The sequence below is a fragment of the Synchiropus splendidus genome, chromosome 2 (genome assembly GCF_027744825.2).
Source record: "Synchiropus splendidus isolate RoL2022-P1 chromosome 2, RoL_Sspl_1.0, whole genome shotgun sequence".
In the NCBI taxonomy this organism is placed as follows: domain Eukaryota; kingdom Metazoa; phylum Chordata; class Actinopteri; order Syngnathiformes; family Callionymidae; genus Synchiropus; species Synchiropus splendidus.
The window spans coordinates 34,154,208-34,171,559 of record NC_071335.1 but is presented as its reverse complement, the minus strand read 5'-3'; the positions used below and the strand labels follow the sequence as shown (position 1 = coordinate 34,171,559).

General features: G+C 41.3%; 1 protein-coding gene across 1 annotated transcript; it reads left to right on the top strand.

Moving 5' to 3' along the window:
* Window positions 1-300: 300 nt before the first annotated feature.
* Window positions 301-17,003, top strand: LOC128754073 (phosphoinositide 3-kinase regulatory subunit 6-like). Its single transcript, XM_053856400.1, has 21 exons — window positions 301-390; window positions 7,844-7,915; window positions 7,989-8,084; window positions 8,240-8,331; window positions 8,460-8,528; window positions 8,687-8,819; window positions 9,242-9,311; window positions 9,393-9,588; window positions 10,595-10,733; window positions 11,150-11,236; window positions 11,905-12,127; window positions 12,345-12,599; window positions 12,830-12,920; window positions 13,374-13,493; window positions 14,130-14,237; window positions 14,344-14,440; window positions 14,543-14,604; window positions 14,691-14,781; window positions 14,854-14,915; window positions 14,980-15,086; window positions 15,160-17,003. Exons 2-21 carry the CDS (start codon window positions 7,870-7,872, stop codon window positions 15,311-15,313), a joined length of 2,298 nt encoding a protein of 765 aa, XP_053712375.1. The 5' UTR covers window positions 301-390; window positions 7,844-7,869; the 3' UTR covers window positions 15,314-17,003.
* Window positions 17,004-17,352: the final 349 nt, after the last annotated feature.

Genomic DNA, 17,352 nt, shown 5'->3' with positions numbered 1-17,352 from the left:
AGCTGTTGTTGTTGACCAAATGAAATACAGCTCACTTATTCAATGAAAACACATCAAATTAATAATACTAAAAAAAACAGACGTATTTATTATACAGTGACACTGGAAACCCTCGATTGATAGGAAACTCCAGAGTTGGCACACGCTGAACTCAACCCTTTTTGTTGTGAGGCTGCAACATAATTACGTACGTTGATAAACGGGAATATCAAGATATCATCATCCCTGACTTATTAGAAATTCAGAGCAACTCTGATTGGCTGTGACGCGTATTTACTTCCTGAGTGGGCGGGGCCAAGCCACAAGTGAACTGAGTGCGACCTGGCGCGGTTCAATTGTCCAAAAATAATTCGACGTGAGAGCTGCGGAGCCTTTCAAGCTACACTGAATGTAAGTGTCTTCAGCACATATGTGTCTTTGTAATCATGTTTGCATTGGCTACAGACGTTATTGCTGCAAGGTGTCATGTACAAGTCGTCGTAAGTAGTTTGTTGAATTGAAATTGAGTTGTTAAAACGTAGAATTTGCGTTATTGAACTCATACTTTTGACACGCGACTGGAGCAGATTACAGCGAAGACAAACGTGTGCTCTCGCTGTCCGTTTTGTGAATGAACACTTCCAGGTGGAGCTATAAAAAGCTTGTTGACTTGGCGCTTCATCGCTTCATGACACCGGAAAGTGCACCGGACTGCTGTTTCTTCTAGCCTCCTGAAATAATAACTCAGTTCCGATAACACTGCTGGTCTTTCTGCAGCTGCAGTTTTCTCTGTAAATTAAGATCACATTTTCGCTTAGTCTCAAATCGAGAGTATCATTTAGCAACATGGAATTTAGAGTGTTTTCCCCCTTTCTCCTCGTAAAACAAATCTGATCTTTTAAAGTAACTTTTTGAAATAACGTCATAGTAACTATAAACTATGAAATTTCTTGAATTGTTTGAATCATTTAAACAGGTCGTATTATATATTATATTACTGAGGACATTTGTTTATTCAATCAAATCTTTATTAGTATCCCTGGCAGTACGCCACACATTCATAATAGTCACACACTTAGAGGGACGGAATCAGAACATGTTTTTAATGTGGCTCTTGTTTATAAGACTGTCTTGTATTGTTTGTTGTCTGTGAGCTGTGCTCCGATGATTCGGGGTTTTGAGAGAAACTTGTGACACGAGAAAGTGATTTTAGTAACATCATGATGTGTCATATTTTTTCCCTGACACAGAGCCTATATTGTTTTGGGGGAATCTTTGTTATGATCTGTACAGAGGCTTTGTTACCAGATACAATGAGATTATGTAATAAGACTGACACTGGACTCTCTGGAAGGATTCCTCACTGGCAGAGGGAGAAACAGGTTCAGTTCAGGAAAGTTACCGAAGTGAAATCTGATAACCTTTGCAGTTCCTCTGGAGATTGCTGGAGGCTTGGGAGCCACTTGAATGCAGCGGTGTTGTCATACTGCCGACAACAATCTCAGGCCGGCACCTAACATAAGCATGCTGAAGGTGGCACATGTCGCTGACCATGAGGAAATCAGTAATGATAAATCGGAGGAATTAACTCCAACTGGTTGCTGCGGCAAAGCTGTGACTACGACTCTAACTATTTCAATCTCCAAACAAAAGCGTGTGAAGCAGGTGCCGTATTCTGCAAAGGTAAATAAACTGTGGCACGCTCTGTAAAACAACAGGTTTTTCTACTAGCGATTGCCAAATCAAAACTAGTCCATGATCTTTGGAAGAGTTTTAGTTGCGGTGCTGGGAACAGTACATGGTCATGCAGAAGGAAAAGTTCAAGTTGAACATGGCTGGAAAGCCCACAATGTCCAGTGACCCAAAGACATAGTTGAAGCTTAATTTCTCTTCTTGCAATCTGTTTTGTCTGTTCCAGACATTCTAGACATGATTTTTCTAGCTCTTTCTTTTATTCATGTATTTATTAAACATTTGATGCTCCACCAGGACAGGGAGACAATGGTACATGTGCTATGTACTCCCTTGTGTCAGCACATAGAACAACACATTTATTCATGTCTTTTTTAAAAGTAATAAATACCCATGTTCCTAACACCAACATGCTCCAAAATAAATTAATCAATTTAAAAGAAAAAGAAAAATAGAGAAATTAAATGGCACCTGTTGATGAAGTGAAGTGAAGTGAATCTGTCTGGCCAATTACATTTCTATTTCCAGGCGTCCTCCTAAAATGGACCACATCTGCTTTCTGAGTTAGTGGGATTTACTTTTAACTTCTGGCTCACTGGCTGACCACAATAGAAATATAATAGATTTTTGCATGTGTTATTGAGAAATATTTGTGAATGGCAGATTTTTGTATTTATTTGAGATTCTTCTATTTTTCAATGGTTTCAGTCACGAGTGGTAATAAACCTGTAAAATTCAAAGGGAAACTTGTGGAGCCCTCGAGGTGTTCTTAAAATCCAAGTGTTCGGAGAGGAGATGGTGGAAAGACCCCGGCTTGTCTTTGACCTTTGACACACAGTTATTGCATTAACTGGATGACCCCCTTTACTGTCTGTCAGTCACATGGATACCCTTTTAGCCTCTTATGGGGAGTTTGCCTGACAGAACTTACTTCCCCTAGGATGTGAATGACCGCTATCTTTCACCATAAACCATAAACACACAACATTTATTTAACTTGCATGCCACTGCTAACTCGTACCCAAGTAATGCTAATGCTACTAACATCACCTTTTAACAACACCTTTTGGACTTATCTGAATCCCAAATCCACATTTCTTGGCAAAGCTTTCTACCTGACTACATGGAAGGCTGTTTTTAGCTTTGTTATGTGTCTATTTGTGGTGCATCCTGTACACGTATCCTCACACAGATTACTTACAGTAGCAGCCTGAGACCAATGAAACTTGACTGTCGTTACTTTGGGGACAAAAAGTCTGCTCAGTAGGAAAACACATTTACCATGTACGGCGACAGGAATTATTGACATTTGGGTTAGCTGGATTTATGAGAAACGGAAGTGTCAAATATTCCTCAAAAGGTGCTTTATAAAGGCTCTAAAAGTAGTGAATATATATATATATAAAAAAAAGTAAACAGACGAATGCATAAAATATTCATTCTGTCTTACGGTAGACCAAAGAATGGATTTAGAAAATTTCCATGAACGTAATGAACATTATGATTTGCATGAAACGTTGTGTCATGATTTCTGAGCAGCCACGCACAGAACACGCCAAAGACACAGAAGTTCAGATTCCGATTTTCATCCGTGTTCTTGGCAGTATCCAGGAATGTTTTTTTAGTGGGAATTCCAGTTCCGTTAAGAATTACTCCTGAGTTTTATGAGATAATTACTCACTCCCACTCAGCTTGCTCCACTGCTGACTGGTTAAGCACAAACTTTGAGCCTGAGGTGGCGAGAGAATCAGCAGGAACAATCGTGCTTTTCAGTAAAGCTGCTTTTAGCCTTGAAATGAGTGGATTTTACACAAAGAATTGAATTGATTGTGCTCTCTGATGTATGTTTGATCTCTGGGCCTTTTGTAGATTGAATGAAAAGTACTGTAGGGGACAAGTTTTTATACATTCATAGTCACCAGTTTGTTTTGGGATGTTACTAAGTTTAGTTTATTCAGGGTTCAAAAAATACTTTTTCTGATTGACTTCTCTGACAATATAACTGGACTGACGTCATAAAAATAAACTTGTTTTCTTGCACATAATACTGTACTGCATTATCTGAGTTCCCTCCTCAAAATGATGTTTCTTATTACTATATATTGTTGAAACTATAGTATCGCAATTTATCATAATGTGTTGGATAACCACTCCTTTATCGTGATATGTATCACATTGCAATTTACCTGCCATTTTGGAAAAAGTGGGCTTGTAACAGTGAGGGTGCATGAGGTGGAGGTAAGGGTGTAACCATTAATGGCTTGAGCTTCAGGATATAATTGAGGAAATAAAGAATTTAGAACTATAGGATTCCAAATGATTCACTATCATGACGCTTGGAGCTTTTAAACCGATAATTCTAGTCGGTGTAACTGAAATAATGACCTGGATACTGAACAGAACATGAATACAAAAACTGAAGTCGAGGCTAAACATCAGGTTTGGCCTCTCCTTCACTTTTCTGTTTCAGATACAAGGTAACTATCAAAATGAAGTGCAACATTTCATCAGGTTGAATGAGCACTGTTTAACCTGCTACTACTCTCTCTGACCAAACAACAGTGCAGTTGTATTTATCAATGCTGCTGGACGTGCCTGGACGGTCGGTTGGAGAGATTTGTCTGGTTGCTGTTATATTTTACTTCACCTTTACAAGTCCAACAAACCACAAGCAACCTATTTAGAACAACTTTGTTCTTGCAAAAGCCCAACTGTTTCCAATGTTCATTTGTTTTCTGCTGGAGCGTCTTTATCACTATAAAAGTGCAGAAAACATATTTATAGAAAGCGATGTATAAAGTGATTGAAATCCATTGTTATCTATTATAGATGCAATCCATTGATGACATTCATGAACTTCATTGTTATCCTGCTCATCCTGTCCTGTTGTCCTACTCCCATTTCTAACAGTCTTTGTCCAATATGGTTCCTGCCTCCTCCAACCATCAGATAAAAACCGTCCTAGTCATTCTCAGTGAAAACCTGAGCATCAATGCAGGTCTCTGTCAAGCTTCCCTTTCACTCTGGCTGCCACTATTCTATCATTTAACACCCTAACCTTCTTTTTTACTCATGCCACCCTGCCTGCACTCTACTCTTCACCTCCCTTGATCTCTGTCCAGTACTCATCAGCTCCTATTGTGTGTAGTAGATCTATCACTATCCCTACAATCCAACTACATTGATCTGTGCTCAGCGCCTTCTGAATGGCAGCTGTCGATCTAACATTGTTTTAACATGTCAGGGTTTCGACAACAAACTAGCATTGCACACCACCTCTGCTTTTTAAAGATGAAATCTTTCATGATCATGAACATATTTCTGCGAAGTGGAAATATTGATACAAACTGCGTGTTCCTCATGTAAAAATCCCCCCCAAAAAAACATCATAATGACTGAAGTCTGTTGCTCGCACCAGTCAAGTCAGGCATTCCGCCCAGACATATAGAGAAGCGGATGGCTGCTGACTGGAGAGAGAATTACTTTACGTTTACTGTTTAATAACTTGCGTTTTTACTTTCACTACTTTGCTTCTTGATTTGCTGCGTTGGTTTTCGTGTTTTTTGTTTTTCTGGTTGGGAGCAGGTTTCAAAAAATCCTCTTGGAATCCCTGAAATGTAAAACAAGGGAGTTACTGGAAAGGGCAGGTGTGACCAGGGAGGAAAGTCAAGATAAGTTTAAGGCGGAGAAGGCTGAATGGGCTGGTCATGTCAGCTGGTGTTTGTGATATGATTGATCACGGAAGTACTCCATTGTTTTCTCTCCAATGAAAAAATATCAAGACAATTAAGCATGAGGAAGTATTTTCTTTATTCTCAGATTCCATCAAATGTTGCTTGAATCAACAATGAGGCTCACAGAATGAGTAAGCCACATGTTTGGCCAAGAAAACAACTCCAATTGAGTGAATAAGCATCGGTGTCATGATGCAGTTTCAGACGCGCTAAATTGCTCTGTCCTTTGCAGGTGATGAGACAGGTATTGGATTTTTAGGCTTCCAGAATTCTTTTGAGGATGAATTGCACATGAAAGTTCTGGCCCGATCTAGTCAACTTCCTCATCTTGTGCTGTTTCTGGAACTAACCTAATGCCCTAGTTTGCTTCCCTCTGTTGAGTCAGATATGTTGATATCAATCCGATACTATATGACTATAGGTTCAGTGAAAACCCTGTTTTTTTTTATATGTATATAAACATTATGACATCAGGAGGCAGAAAGTCGGATGCCTGCTACTGGTTGGCTCCAGCTGTCAATCAACAGAGAGCAGGACATGACGTTGGTTGCTTTTGGCTGTACATTAAAGGACGAGCCCAAAACAGACTGGGTTTGCTGAGGGGAAGTTGAGATTGTTGATTTTGTGATAAGAATATTTTGAATGTTCATATGTCGACAAGATACAAAAAAGACAATCTCAGCTAACTTCTTGGCTATTTTGGGGGTTTTGCTTCCTCAATTATGTCTTCATAACAAGCACGTCTTCCAGGGTTCGTCCAACAACCTTTACTGTTCTACATTTGGAATTCCCCATTACGCACATTCCGGGCCTCTTCTATTGTGGATCCAGCTCCATGGCTCAGTGAGCACACCCTTCCCTAGGCCGCTGTCAGGTCCTTCCTGTTTTCTGACACGTCTGCAGCATGCTGCCGCGGAAATGAGAGCTCCTGTTTTTTTTTGTTTTTGTTTTTTAATCGTGCAGCATTGTTGAACTGTAGCAACATGTGGGTCTGACTTCTCCGACAGAGAATGTGTGTGACGGATGTGGGCTGTGGCTGAAACGCCAAGTCTCATTCAGAAATCCACGAAAAGACACAAACTTCATTCTCACTGCTTTCATGTGCCATTCAAATCATGCCGAGCAAGACATGCCACTGAAGTTTTCCAGCTTCAGAAACATTTCTGTTAGAACTGAAAAAGCACCCTGACAGCATTTCCAGCCAGAATGGGACCTAACACTCTGAATTGGCTGTTCCTGGACGTGTCACTTCAACAGAGCTTCAGCTTCAACTTTTTGAGTTGTTTACTATACAGACTGACAAAAACATTGCCCTTTTGGTTGGTCTTTTTGACTACTGGCTGTTTTCTAGTTTTCATTTGTTGTTATTGTTAGGTTTTTCCTTTGTTGAGCATTTCACTTGTTTGTGAGAGTGTCTGTTTGCGGGGGTTTACTTCGTCATTGCGGTGTTGGTGACTCACCAGGGCTTGCCAAGCCACAGACTTGAGAGTGAATAGAAATTATGAGCCTGTATGTACTGGCTATCAGAAAATACTCGTCAGACCGGTGGTTTTTACGCTGGAGATCACAGAAACAATATGATCAAAGAGGAACAATGTGTCTGGACTTTAATGACAGATACTTACTTTGTCACAATTTAACAGCAAGGCTCATCACTCGAGCAGTGACAGAAAATCATCAACAGTAGCGCGTTTGAATTGTTCCAGGTTTCTCTCCCATGTTACTTCAGGTCATGTTTGTGATTGAGTGGGGCAATGGAGTGGGCGTAGAACGTGCTATTTTAGGACACCCGAAGGTGACAAAAGATTTCTGTGCTTGTGTTTGTCTACTAAAAGTAGGTTCTGTGGTCAAAAGATAAAAATGAATCTAAGGGAGATGATTCATGACTGTGTGAATGGAAGTAAGTACGTCACTATATTTGCCACAAATTTCATATTGCCATACAGTAAATAAACGGTAGAGCACAAGATATTACTCATAAATGAAACTGAATTCTCAGATTTATATTATGATAGTCCAATAGTTGCAGCAACTTCTTCAATGTAAACCATGGCCCATTCCACTGCTTAGCAACATTTGTTTGTCATCTGTTTGTTTATTTACATACAAGTGCTTGTTGTTTCTGCACGCCTTCACCGGGTCAATACAAATCACGTTCATCCCATTTTTGGCATTGGCACTCCCACACACAGGGCAGGAGAATGAGGTTCTGACTGTGGAAATGCATCCAGATCGTGCCTGTGGCAGACCATATTTTATTGCTACAGAAAATGCAATTTTGTTTTTGTTGCTTGTTTTGTTTTTTAATACTATTTACAGTTTAACGTTTTATATCCAGTTCTTTTTCTTTCTTTTTTTTTTTCTTCTTAGCAATATAGGTCAAGAACTATGTGGAGGTATACATGAACATTGACACCATTCTTTTTTTTTTTTCCTAGGGGAAAAACATTAATGTTCATCAGCGATGGCCCACTGCCATGGTTTAAGTTGGCAAAGCCCAGAGCCAAAGGGTAAGTCAATGCAAAAGTTGATCCAAATATATCAATTAATATATATTTATATATATTCTGTTCCCATTTGTAGCCACAAACTACCCAATAGTGCCAGAGAAAGAACTCTACCGCAGTCTGCAAGCCATTTTGCCAAAAGAGACGGACCTGCAGGACACCCTGAATCGAGGTAATAAATTCACTGCAAGACAAAATCATCAATGTATACTGTATACTGTGTGTGTGTGTGTATATATATATATATATATATATGTTTGTGTATAAACACAGTAATATATTTTGAAATAATTTCTGTGTTCATTTCTTTTCTGTGTGTACAAGCAGGCATGCTGCGTTGGACGCTCCACCAAAAGGTCAAAAACAATCCTGCCAACAGCTTGTCTTTGGTGTGGGTTCTGGTGAAAGAGCTGGAGAAGGTAATTTCTTAATAATGCACAGCATATTGCGATGGCAGGACCATAACGGAAGAAAGAGTGAAGGATTCTGTCTTATCTCCTTGATCATCACAATGCAATACAGATCATGTTTGTTGTTTGTCCTGCAGGCGGAGAGGTTTGATAATCGCGGGATCATTCTCCCGCTGCTCCACACCATCATGTATGCCATTGTTCAGGTACCGTATCTTGCTGGGTTTCCTGTCACTATCATGCATATCGTCATGCGTCTTTGCCCTTCCTCAATAAGCAGATCTGTGTCAGTAAACGAAAGGCTTGGTTTTTCCTCTCCAAGTGTTGCTGTTGACTGGTTCTTCTTTGTTTGTGGTTATTCCAGACGGCCCACATTCCAGATGAGCTGTATAAGCGGGTGTACGACATCTGTAAGAGGCTGCTGATTCTTCCGCATCCCTACTGTGCCATTGGGCTCAGTTACACCAGACAGATCAAAGCGGAACGCTCCGTTCCAGGTATTCCTGGCTTTTCAGATTCCCAGTTGAGGCTGGCACATGAAATGAACATTAAGAATTGAAGCCTCTCACAGGACGTTTTTATGATCATTACAGTGAACAATGTGCTTGTTATCGCTGCTTTGTGTTGCAAGTCGATCAGAGCAACATCAGAGCGTGACAGCATATAAGCAGTGTGTGCTTGCCTGTGCCTGAACCCATCAGTTGGGTTATGCTGCAACATTCCCTCATGTCTCTTGAGCAAACAGTCTCTAGTTTCTCTGTCATGGTTGAATCTGCCAGTGACCATCCTGTCTGCCAGTATTCTGTCATGAACACTTAAGAACTTTAATCCAATGGTGGTTCCTCCTGTGAATAGCTTTGAACGTTAATGAGCTGATCTAAGTGTAAGGCTTGTTATTAAAAGTCAGTTTAACCTGCAGGTTTGAGGTATCAGAGGATGGTGGTAGCAGAACAGGGACTAAAGAATGACTACTATCCATGTCAGGAGAGGTGAGTGACGATTGTGTTCAAGCCTACTTGGTTAGTCACGCCATAGTTCACATTGGTGACTCAAGTCTGCTCTGTCAACAGGGTTTTTGTTCTGGCTGATCCAGATGTCTTTACTGGAGCGATGGCGGAAGGGTTGAAGAGAGACATTAAGGCCTCCAACTCGGAATACGAAGACTTTGTATCACCTTACGATCACATGTGTTCTGTGGTGCAGCACACCCTTCAGGCCGTTTTAGGAGAGGAGTGCAACGCTGCTGAGCTGGCCAGGGGTCTTCAGGCAAGTGAGGCAGCTGGGGCTACATGTTGTGCATCTGTCCTTTGGAGTCAATGCCTTTTGTTTTGTTCAGAGCATAGTATTCTTGTAAATGTATATGGTCCTAGTGCAGGTGATGATTTAGAGAACCAAGAATATGAGGCTTTTAAAACTTCTTCAGAACTAAGAAGTTTAATGTGACAAACACCCAGTGTATTAAAGCAGCTTCAAACACGCCAAATATTTATAGTATACAGTTTTGAATTGAATTTCTCTCCTAGTGAATCTGCTACAATGAGGACCTGGGCTTGTTTTTTTGGAGATAGTCTGGTGTTTGATGGCATATTTTAATTCATACATTGTATGCAAGATAACATTTTAATTCTGACTGTGTTCCGGACGACAAAGTGCACCGGAATAAAGAAGGAAAATAGATCTAGTTCATACATAAGCCGCACCGTATATATAAGCCGCAGGTGCAGTGGTGCTGTCTGCGCTGTAGAAAGGTCAGTGGTGCACCCGGTTTAAATGTGCATGAAGATCACTTCTAGACTAGTTTTGACTACTGGGTCCAGCATGGAGACTGACTCATGAAACAATCTCAGCAATGTTCTGAACTTGAATCATTAACTCCTCCCATCTTTTATTGAATTAAAGCACTCAAAATGCGTTGTTTTTGCCCGTGTGTCCGAAGTTCTGACATCACAGCCAATCTCAGATTAGCGAATTTAAATTCAGACTGTGAGAAAAAAAGTAGCTGCTGATTGTCCGGAAATATAACAGTATATTTGCTTGTATTAAAACATAAATGACAATTAAAATATTCCGTATGATCACTTGCTGAGAGAAGTTTGAAAAGTTGATAGACATCCAGCTGCACTCATTCTCAGCGGCGGTGTTTAGACACAGCAGATGTGTTGTCTGCCGCAGAGGCCGCGGCGCAGTTGGAGCTTCTTTGCTGTAACTGTATTGTTTGCATGTATTTACCTTCCTTTGTATGTGCCACGTGTGTTTGTGTGTTTTGCTACAGGAAGCGTGTGTTGAGCCGCACTTTCAGGAAGTGTTGGCGACCGTCGAGCAGAGCGCGGAGGCAGGCGGCAGGGACAGGGGGTTGCTGAGCAGTCGTCTTCAGCAGCTGTACGATAAAATCGTCACAGGCGTCAAGTCAGGTATGAGAAGGAAACACAGAACTGATCGCTGTGCAGCAGCTGCAGTGCAACTCATGGAAACCCACAAGGCCCACAGCCTGTTCTCTGACTCATTTCAACCCAGACGATAATTTCTCATAAAAGAGTTGTCTTGTCTTGCGGTCATTTAGTCTTATATAATCACGCGTGAAACTGCTCTTAGATGTAACTTTAGATCAGGGAAATGTGTTTTCTGCAGTTCATTTCTTGTGCATGTTCATGGTCATGCTTGAATGAAGCATATTAAAAACAGGGTCGTCCTTCACAAGAAGTTTGGCCTAAATCAGAGTCTTCCAGTCTGAGGGATGCTGAGGAGACAGGGAGGAAGCTGTGGGCCTTTGTTTTAAGCTTTGTTGTGTTACATTTCGCCTTTGTCTCAAGCCCATGTGTGTGTTTAGAGTGTGTGTCGGGTGGATCACTGCACGACTGCCCGCTGCCCAACCCAGAGATGAGCTTCCACATGTGGACAAATGACTTCGATTTATGTAAGTAGCTTTGAGCTCAGGGCGTTTTTGCTCGGCCTGGAAGCTTTTTTTCAATATGTAACTAGCACTTAAGTTCTAAACAGACGTCACAAGACAGTGTAGGTTGTTTGTGGCTTCTTGTTTTGATACGCTTCTCACACACACGTGAAGGCAGCACTGAAGTTCAACAGCCTGTAGGGGAGCCTCTATTGAGCGTAACCAGAAATTCTTCTCTTTTATTTTAGCCACTCTCATGTCTAATTTGCTCACACATTTCTAGTGTAAATAAATAAATAAATAAAATATAAAAAAAATATGTATTTACTTATTATTGTGTATTTATTTATGTATTTATTTGGGGAAAATTTAACTGATACTTATTGAGCAATAAAAATAATGACTAAAAGTTTTAACACTTATATTCAAGTGTTAAATCAAGTTAAATGACTGTCAGCTTCATCTCTCACCTTCTGCAGTGACAGGAACGCCTGCCTCACAATAATAGTGAAATGAAAATCATTCATAAACCTCTCACTAACTCATATAACCATTCACAACTACCTCAACATCTGTTCAGCCCAGAAAAAATATTCTTTCGTCTTAGCCGGGAGAAGTCTGTGCTGTATTCATAAATCATATTGTAACCTCACTTCAACTCCACTGAGTAAGTTCACCATAACATGCTTCAGGGCGAGAGCTGGGCAGGTGGTTGCGATCAAGCTCCACGGATCACTTCTCCCTCAGCCAGGACCAGGATGACGGCGACATGGATGAAATGAGAGTGTCTGAGGCACGACATTCAGTCTTGTCCAATGACAGCGGGATTGTAGGAGATCTGCCCCCTGGTCTGGATTCGCCAAACATGTCCTTCCCAGAGCCTCCAGTCAGCTCTACTCCTGCACTTGGCAAGAGGTAACGACAGCGCACCCTTCAGTTCAGATATATTTGAAGACAGACTGAATGCACAATCTCTGCCTCCAGCTGGTCACTAGTGTGGGAAACGGTACCAGACTGGAGTCCAGAAGCAAACATTCACACAAAAACGATGGTTTTATCAAGTGAACTGATGCTGTTGCTAACACTCACTTCAGCAGTTTCAGCTGGTCATCATTATGAATCTTTTCTTTAGAGATTCAAAGTTGAGCCGCCGTGGCGGGATGAAGATGAAACCCACCCACCCCATCGTGTTGATGCAGGAGACGCCGGATAGCCGAGAGCGTAATGGGCGAAGAGGAAGTCTTCCATTCTCTCTACAGAGGAGGACAGGAAATGGTGCAACGCAGAACCCCTTTCCCAAAATGCAGAGGAATTCCACGGCCAGAATAGTCGTCATGGGAGACGACAGAGTTCTGGGTCGCCTGGCCGAAGCCTATTACTATTTGAGGTATTTTTTTTCTCTTCATCGGTCTAGATAAGGCAGAGAAATGATGCTGAGGTTGATATGGAAGTGTTTTTGACATTGACATGTTAAGCCAGTAGAGACATCATGATTACATAGTAGTAAACAGTTTCGAACAGGTGTTGACACGTAGAGTGTCAGCATGGTTTTGTAACATCAAGTGGAATGCCGATGATGGTTAATGGTCGGTGACAAGTCTTGGTTTGCATTGGCAGGAAAAGGGAAGCACGGCGGCTCTTTCTTACAGTCAGAGCCAACCTCCAGTTTTACTACATCCCTGTTTGCTCGGCCCCAGTCTCTCATGACGTAAGTTGTGTTCCTCTTATCAAAGTGCTTCAATGAGTTCCCGACATGTGACAAGGAGGCTGCGGCTTATGGTGAACGTAGTGGCTGTCCGTGATGGCAAATGTATCGTGACGTGTTTTTTATATTCTGACCACCTTCAGCGCTGTTCCTCTCATCCTGCTTTCTGAATCTTTTCATCAAAACCAGCATTGGCTTTTCCGCCTATGAGCGTGAGAGCAGCTGTTGCTAGGGACCTTTCGCCAAAGGAAGCCCTTGAGCTAATCATTGGAACTGATCCACACGACAGCGTGGCCTGTCATGAACAATTAATCTCGTGTGTCCTCTCACCATGTGTTAGCAATAGCACCCTGTCATTCACCTTAACGCTGCGATGAGTTGAGGAAACTCCCGCACTTGAGGTTGGGTCATGCTTTCTCATTTCATCCAGTTCACCGCACAATATTCCCTTTGTAGAACAAGCATCAGTCTGTGAGGATTCCCTGCACTGTTGGCTCTTACCTGGGCCGGGCGGACCCTTGGTACAACTGCAACGTCAAAAGTTTGGGAGCCACTCTCCCCCAGCTTACTACAATGGTGAGAGAGCGCTTCTGCTTTGGACTGCTTCATTAATCGTGAGCACGATTTTGGTCATAATAGCTTTAATATCTGTATTTAAAAGGATTTGGAGAGAAAGGGAGTACATTTAAAGCCGACTCTTGCTTGTCCAAGCTGCGTGATTCACTATAAGCGCAACAAAACGGTGTTACGCCGTCCAAGACCTGTCAATCAGTGACGCGTGACCCGAGTGACCCACGTGACCCGACCCGTTCGCTCGGCTGGTGTTTCAATGAGCAGTGGCTGAGAGAAAGACAAGAGTCCAGACCCACCTGCACTGTGCTACACATTATTATTATAGCATTTATGCTTGTGAATTCACTGTATAAATGGTCATTCTCACACAGTATGTCGGAGGAAATATAGGAATATATTTGAACCGTATTTGTTCTTGAATATTTCTTGAATAGTAAATCATCTGTAATAGCATATTTATCTTGGTAGGCCTTTGTAAATATATATTTATTTATATTCATTTTTTGTTTAATTTTAATTGTTTTTTTTTCCACAAAAAATGGCTTCACTTGAGGTGCTCTCGTAAATATGTACATTTAAACATGTTGTCTGTTATGATGTTGTGGTGCAGTAGTGAACAATTTGTCTCTTTCGCCACAGCAACCGACGACCCTGGGGAAACCCAAAGAGCCCTTTGTGTCTGATGCTATTTCCTACTACCTTCGGGCTGGCCAGCAGCCGGTCTACTTCACCATATACTCTGTCAAGGTATTTGAATTCTCCTCTTCATATCAAAGTATAGTTTGTCTCTCTTTTTGCAGCTCTTAATATCACGAGTAACATGAGGACGCTCCCTTTCTGTTTTGTCTTTTAGATCATTTGCACGTCGAACAGTCTTGTGGAGGATGTCTTTCTCACCCATGTGGAGCTGGTCTTTCCAGATTTTCATCTGATTCCAAAGTCACTGAGAGGTGAACTGGGAGAAAAATGTCCCAACATTTCCATTTCTACTTCTCCTTATAGGCCTTATATGTGCATGAACTGAACTGGTTTTATTTCCGTCTTCCAAATAGAAAAGCAAAGGAAGAGTGCGGGAGACATGTGTGGAGCTGTTGCCACATTATGCTATAAAGAGGTAGCTTTTTCACTTCTAAAATCTCTTTATTTTCTGCACAGTTTTAATAGCTTTAAGATGCTAAGTGTGTGTACGTGTGTGTCCAGGCCAAACTAAGTGGCAGAGACACTAACCGAGCGATGCCAGTGAGGACGTCTGCTGTTCAGATTGATGCCATTCCGGCTAAGGACGATGAAGGTTCGCCTCAATGCCAGCTTTGCATTTCCTCCTCGCACATTAGTAACTTGTGTACTTGTCTTCCTCTTCCAGATGTGAACTGCTTAACTGTGACACTGAAAGATCAACCTGCAAAAACAAAAAACATCTCCCCGGTAGGTTTACGTGACACTAACTGAAATGTTCACTTACTAATAACTTTCTTTTTTTTATGTGTAGAATCCCAAGATTCGGACCAGTGAAGTTAAGATCTGCGCTATGGGGGGTCAGTCCATCACAGTTACTCTGGATCGAGACTGTCGCAGGACCTACAAACATGTGCAGAGGTGTGGCGTCTTTTCTACTGCAATCCATTGGTGTTGTCAGAAGTGATGTAACAGTTACTTCTTTATTTGTCAGCATCGAGATCTTCCCATGCGTGGACCCCAGCTACAGCGTTCAGAAAACCTTTCAGTCCAAAGTCGCCGTCGGAGATGAGAAGTCTGGACTGAGCAAGTACATGAACAAAGGACTTCCTCTTCCAATCAACACATTTTCTGGCATCATCAGCTGACCTCCGCTCCGTTTCTGCTGGCACCGACTCATGTTATTTACCGTCCTGCTCCTGAAGTTTTCCGTCTGGCGAAACTGAGAAGAATGAACTACCTGAACTGATGCTGGGCCACAGGTGTGTGACAGGGCTGAGACAAAAGCCAACAATGCTGGGCCACAAAACAACAAACAAGGACGTGCTTCTATGGGCCGCACAACACTAACACAGACAATAAAAACTCACACAGTGTCGCATCTGGAGCACTTCCTGTCTGACAGTCTACATTTAGTCGCCATCGCAAGTGTCTAAATGAAGCCTTCATTTTACAGTTTCCTCTTTGAAGAGCATCACTCTTTCATCACTATTGTGCACCGTCATGGCAGCGTTGTTTTTGTCTCCCTTCAACGCCTGAGTTGAAAGATAATTCAAGGCTTTTGTTAATCCATGCCTTCAACTTCATTGTCTTGAAACCAATTTTGCTATGACCAGCTGTGCCTGTATCGATGAGTGGGTGTAGATATGGATTGAATAATTGACAGTGTCATAAACCCCACAACACTGTCAGTCTATTTTTTAAAATGCAGAGTGGGTGGATTCCTGTGGTTGACGTTGAAAACATTGAGTCTGTGAATTCTGGTTTGGCCACTATTCCTGGTACTGTTCATTGACAGGAATCAGAGCTGGAGCGGTGACAAATGGCATGACACAACAAACCGCTCCTACCTTGCAAAGGCTTTTGTCTCATGTGAAAAAAAAAAAGAAAAAACTTTCTAGGGAGCAAAGTTCCTCCTCTGTTTTCCCCCAGAACTTTTTGTAATCCATGACGCGTGCCATCTGGTCATCTGAAACCAACAACATGCTGGCATGACTCTCACTCATCCACCTCTTCTCAAGGGTTCATGTGAGGCGTTGAATTCCAGTTGACCTTAAACTATTCAAACCATTTTGAGGTTGAAACCAGATTCATCTGTGCTGTACCTGAAATGACATGTATCAGCACTGAACATTTTGGCCCTTAGCTGGAGGGCATTGGGCCAAAATGTTACATAAGTACACTGAAAAAAAAATTCCTAAATCAACTGAGCGCGTTTTCATTGAAATAATACTAATGTCAGTTATTTAAACAACACTTTACCTTCTGCGATTCATAAAACTATTAGTTCTGTCTGATGCAAAAACTGACATCAATGAAATCATTCGATATCTTTTTTTCCTGTCTGTCACAAGAGCTGTTTAAAAAAAAAAGAGTTGTGAAAATGTGAAAACCCTTTGATGTGATTGTACTTGTGGCTTTGTGTGGGTGAGATTAAAACCACATACTCATTCATATATCTTCGTATCTGGAGCTGAATCATGCCAACATGAAATGAAGAGGTGTCCTGCTAAAAAGTGTATCTTCTGTGATATTTGGGGAAACTGCAATAACATTGTCACGTTGATGAAACAATGCTCCGATGTCAACACCTTCAGTTAGAAAGGTGCTGTTTGGTACAGCTGTACTTCTGTTTTTTTGTTCCTCCATGTAAGAAAAAAATCATTTTAAGGTCTTGATTTAGCGTTCAGAATGTGACTCCTGATATTATGCCATCTGCTATCTGTTGAAAATCGTGGATTGAATGTTCTATTTTGCACATAATCTATATTGCACAAAAAAATGAAGTTGTAAATAATAACTTGTCTGTAAATATGCGAAAAATAAACAGTATTTTAGTTTCCTGCAGTGAGCTTGTGTTTTAGCAGTGTTGTGTGAATAAGTCATTTATATCCTACCAGCAACCCGAACATGTAGATATGAAAATCATCGATGAACAAGCGCAACAACGCGTCACTCCTCCATAGGACTTCAGTGAAAAAAAAAAGAAAACATGCTGACGTACATTAAATTACAAACAATGATGCCATGTCTTGTATAGTCTTTGTGCAGCCATTCATTGAGCACTATCATCCTTACTTTAAGTCTTAGAGTGACAATTGAAATCTGTCCAAAAAAAATGAAACGTACAGAATGAAGTGAGAAAAGATTTTAAAAAAAAGTTAAACCAGTTTGTATCAGTGCCTGG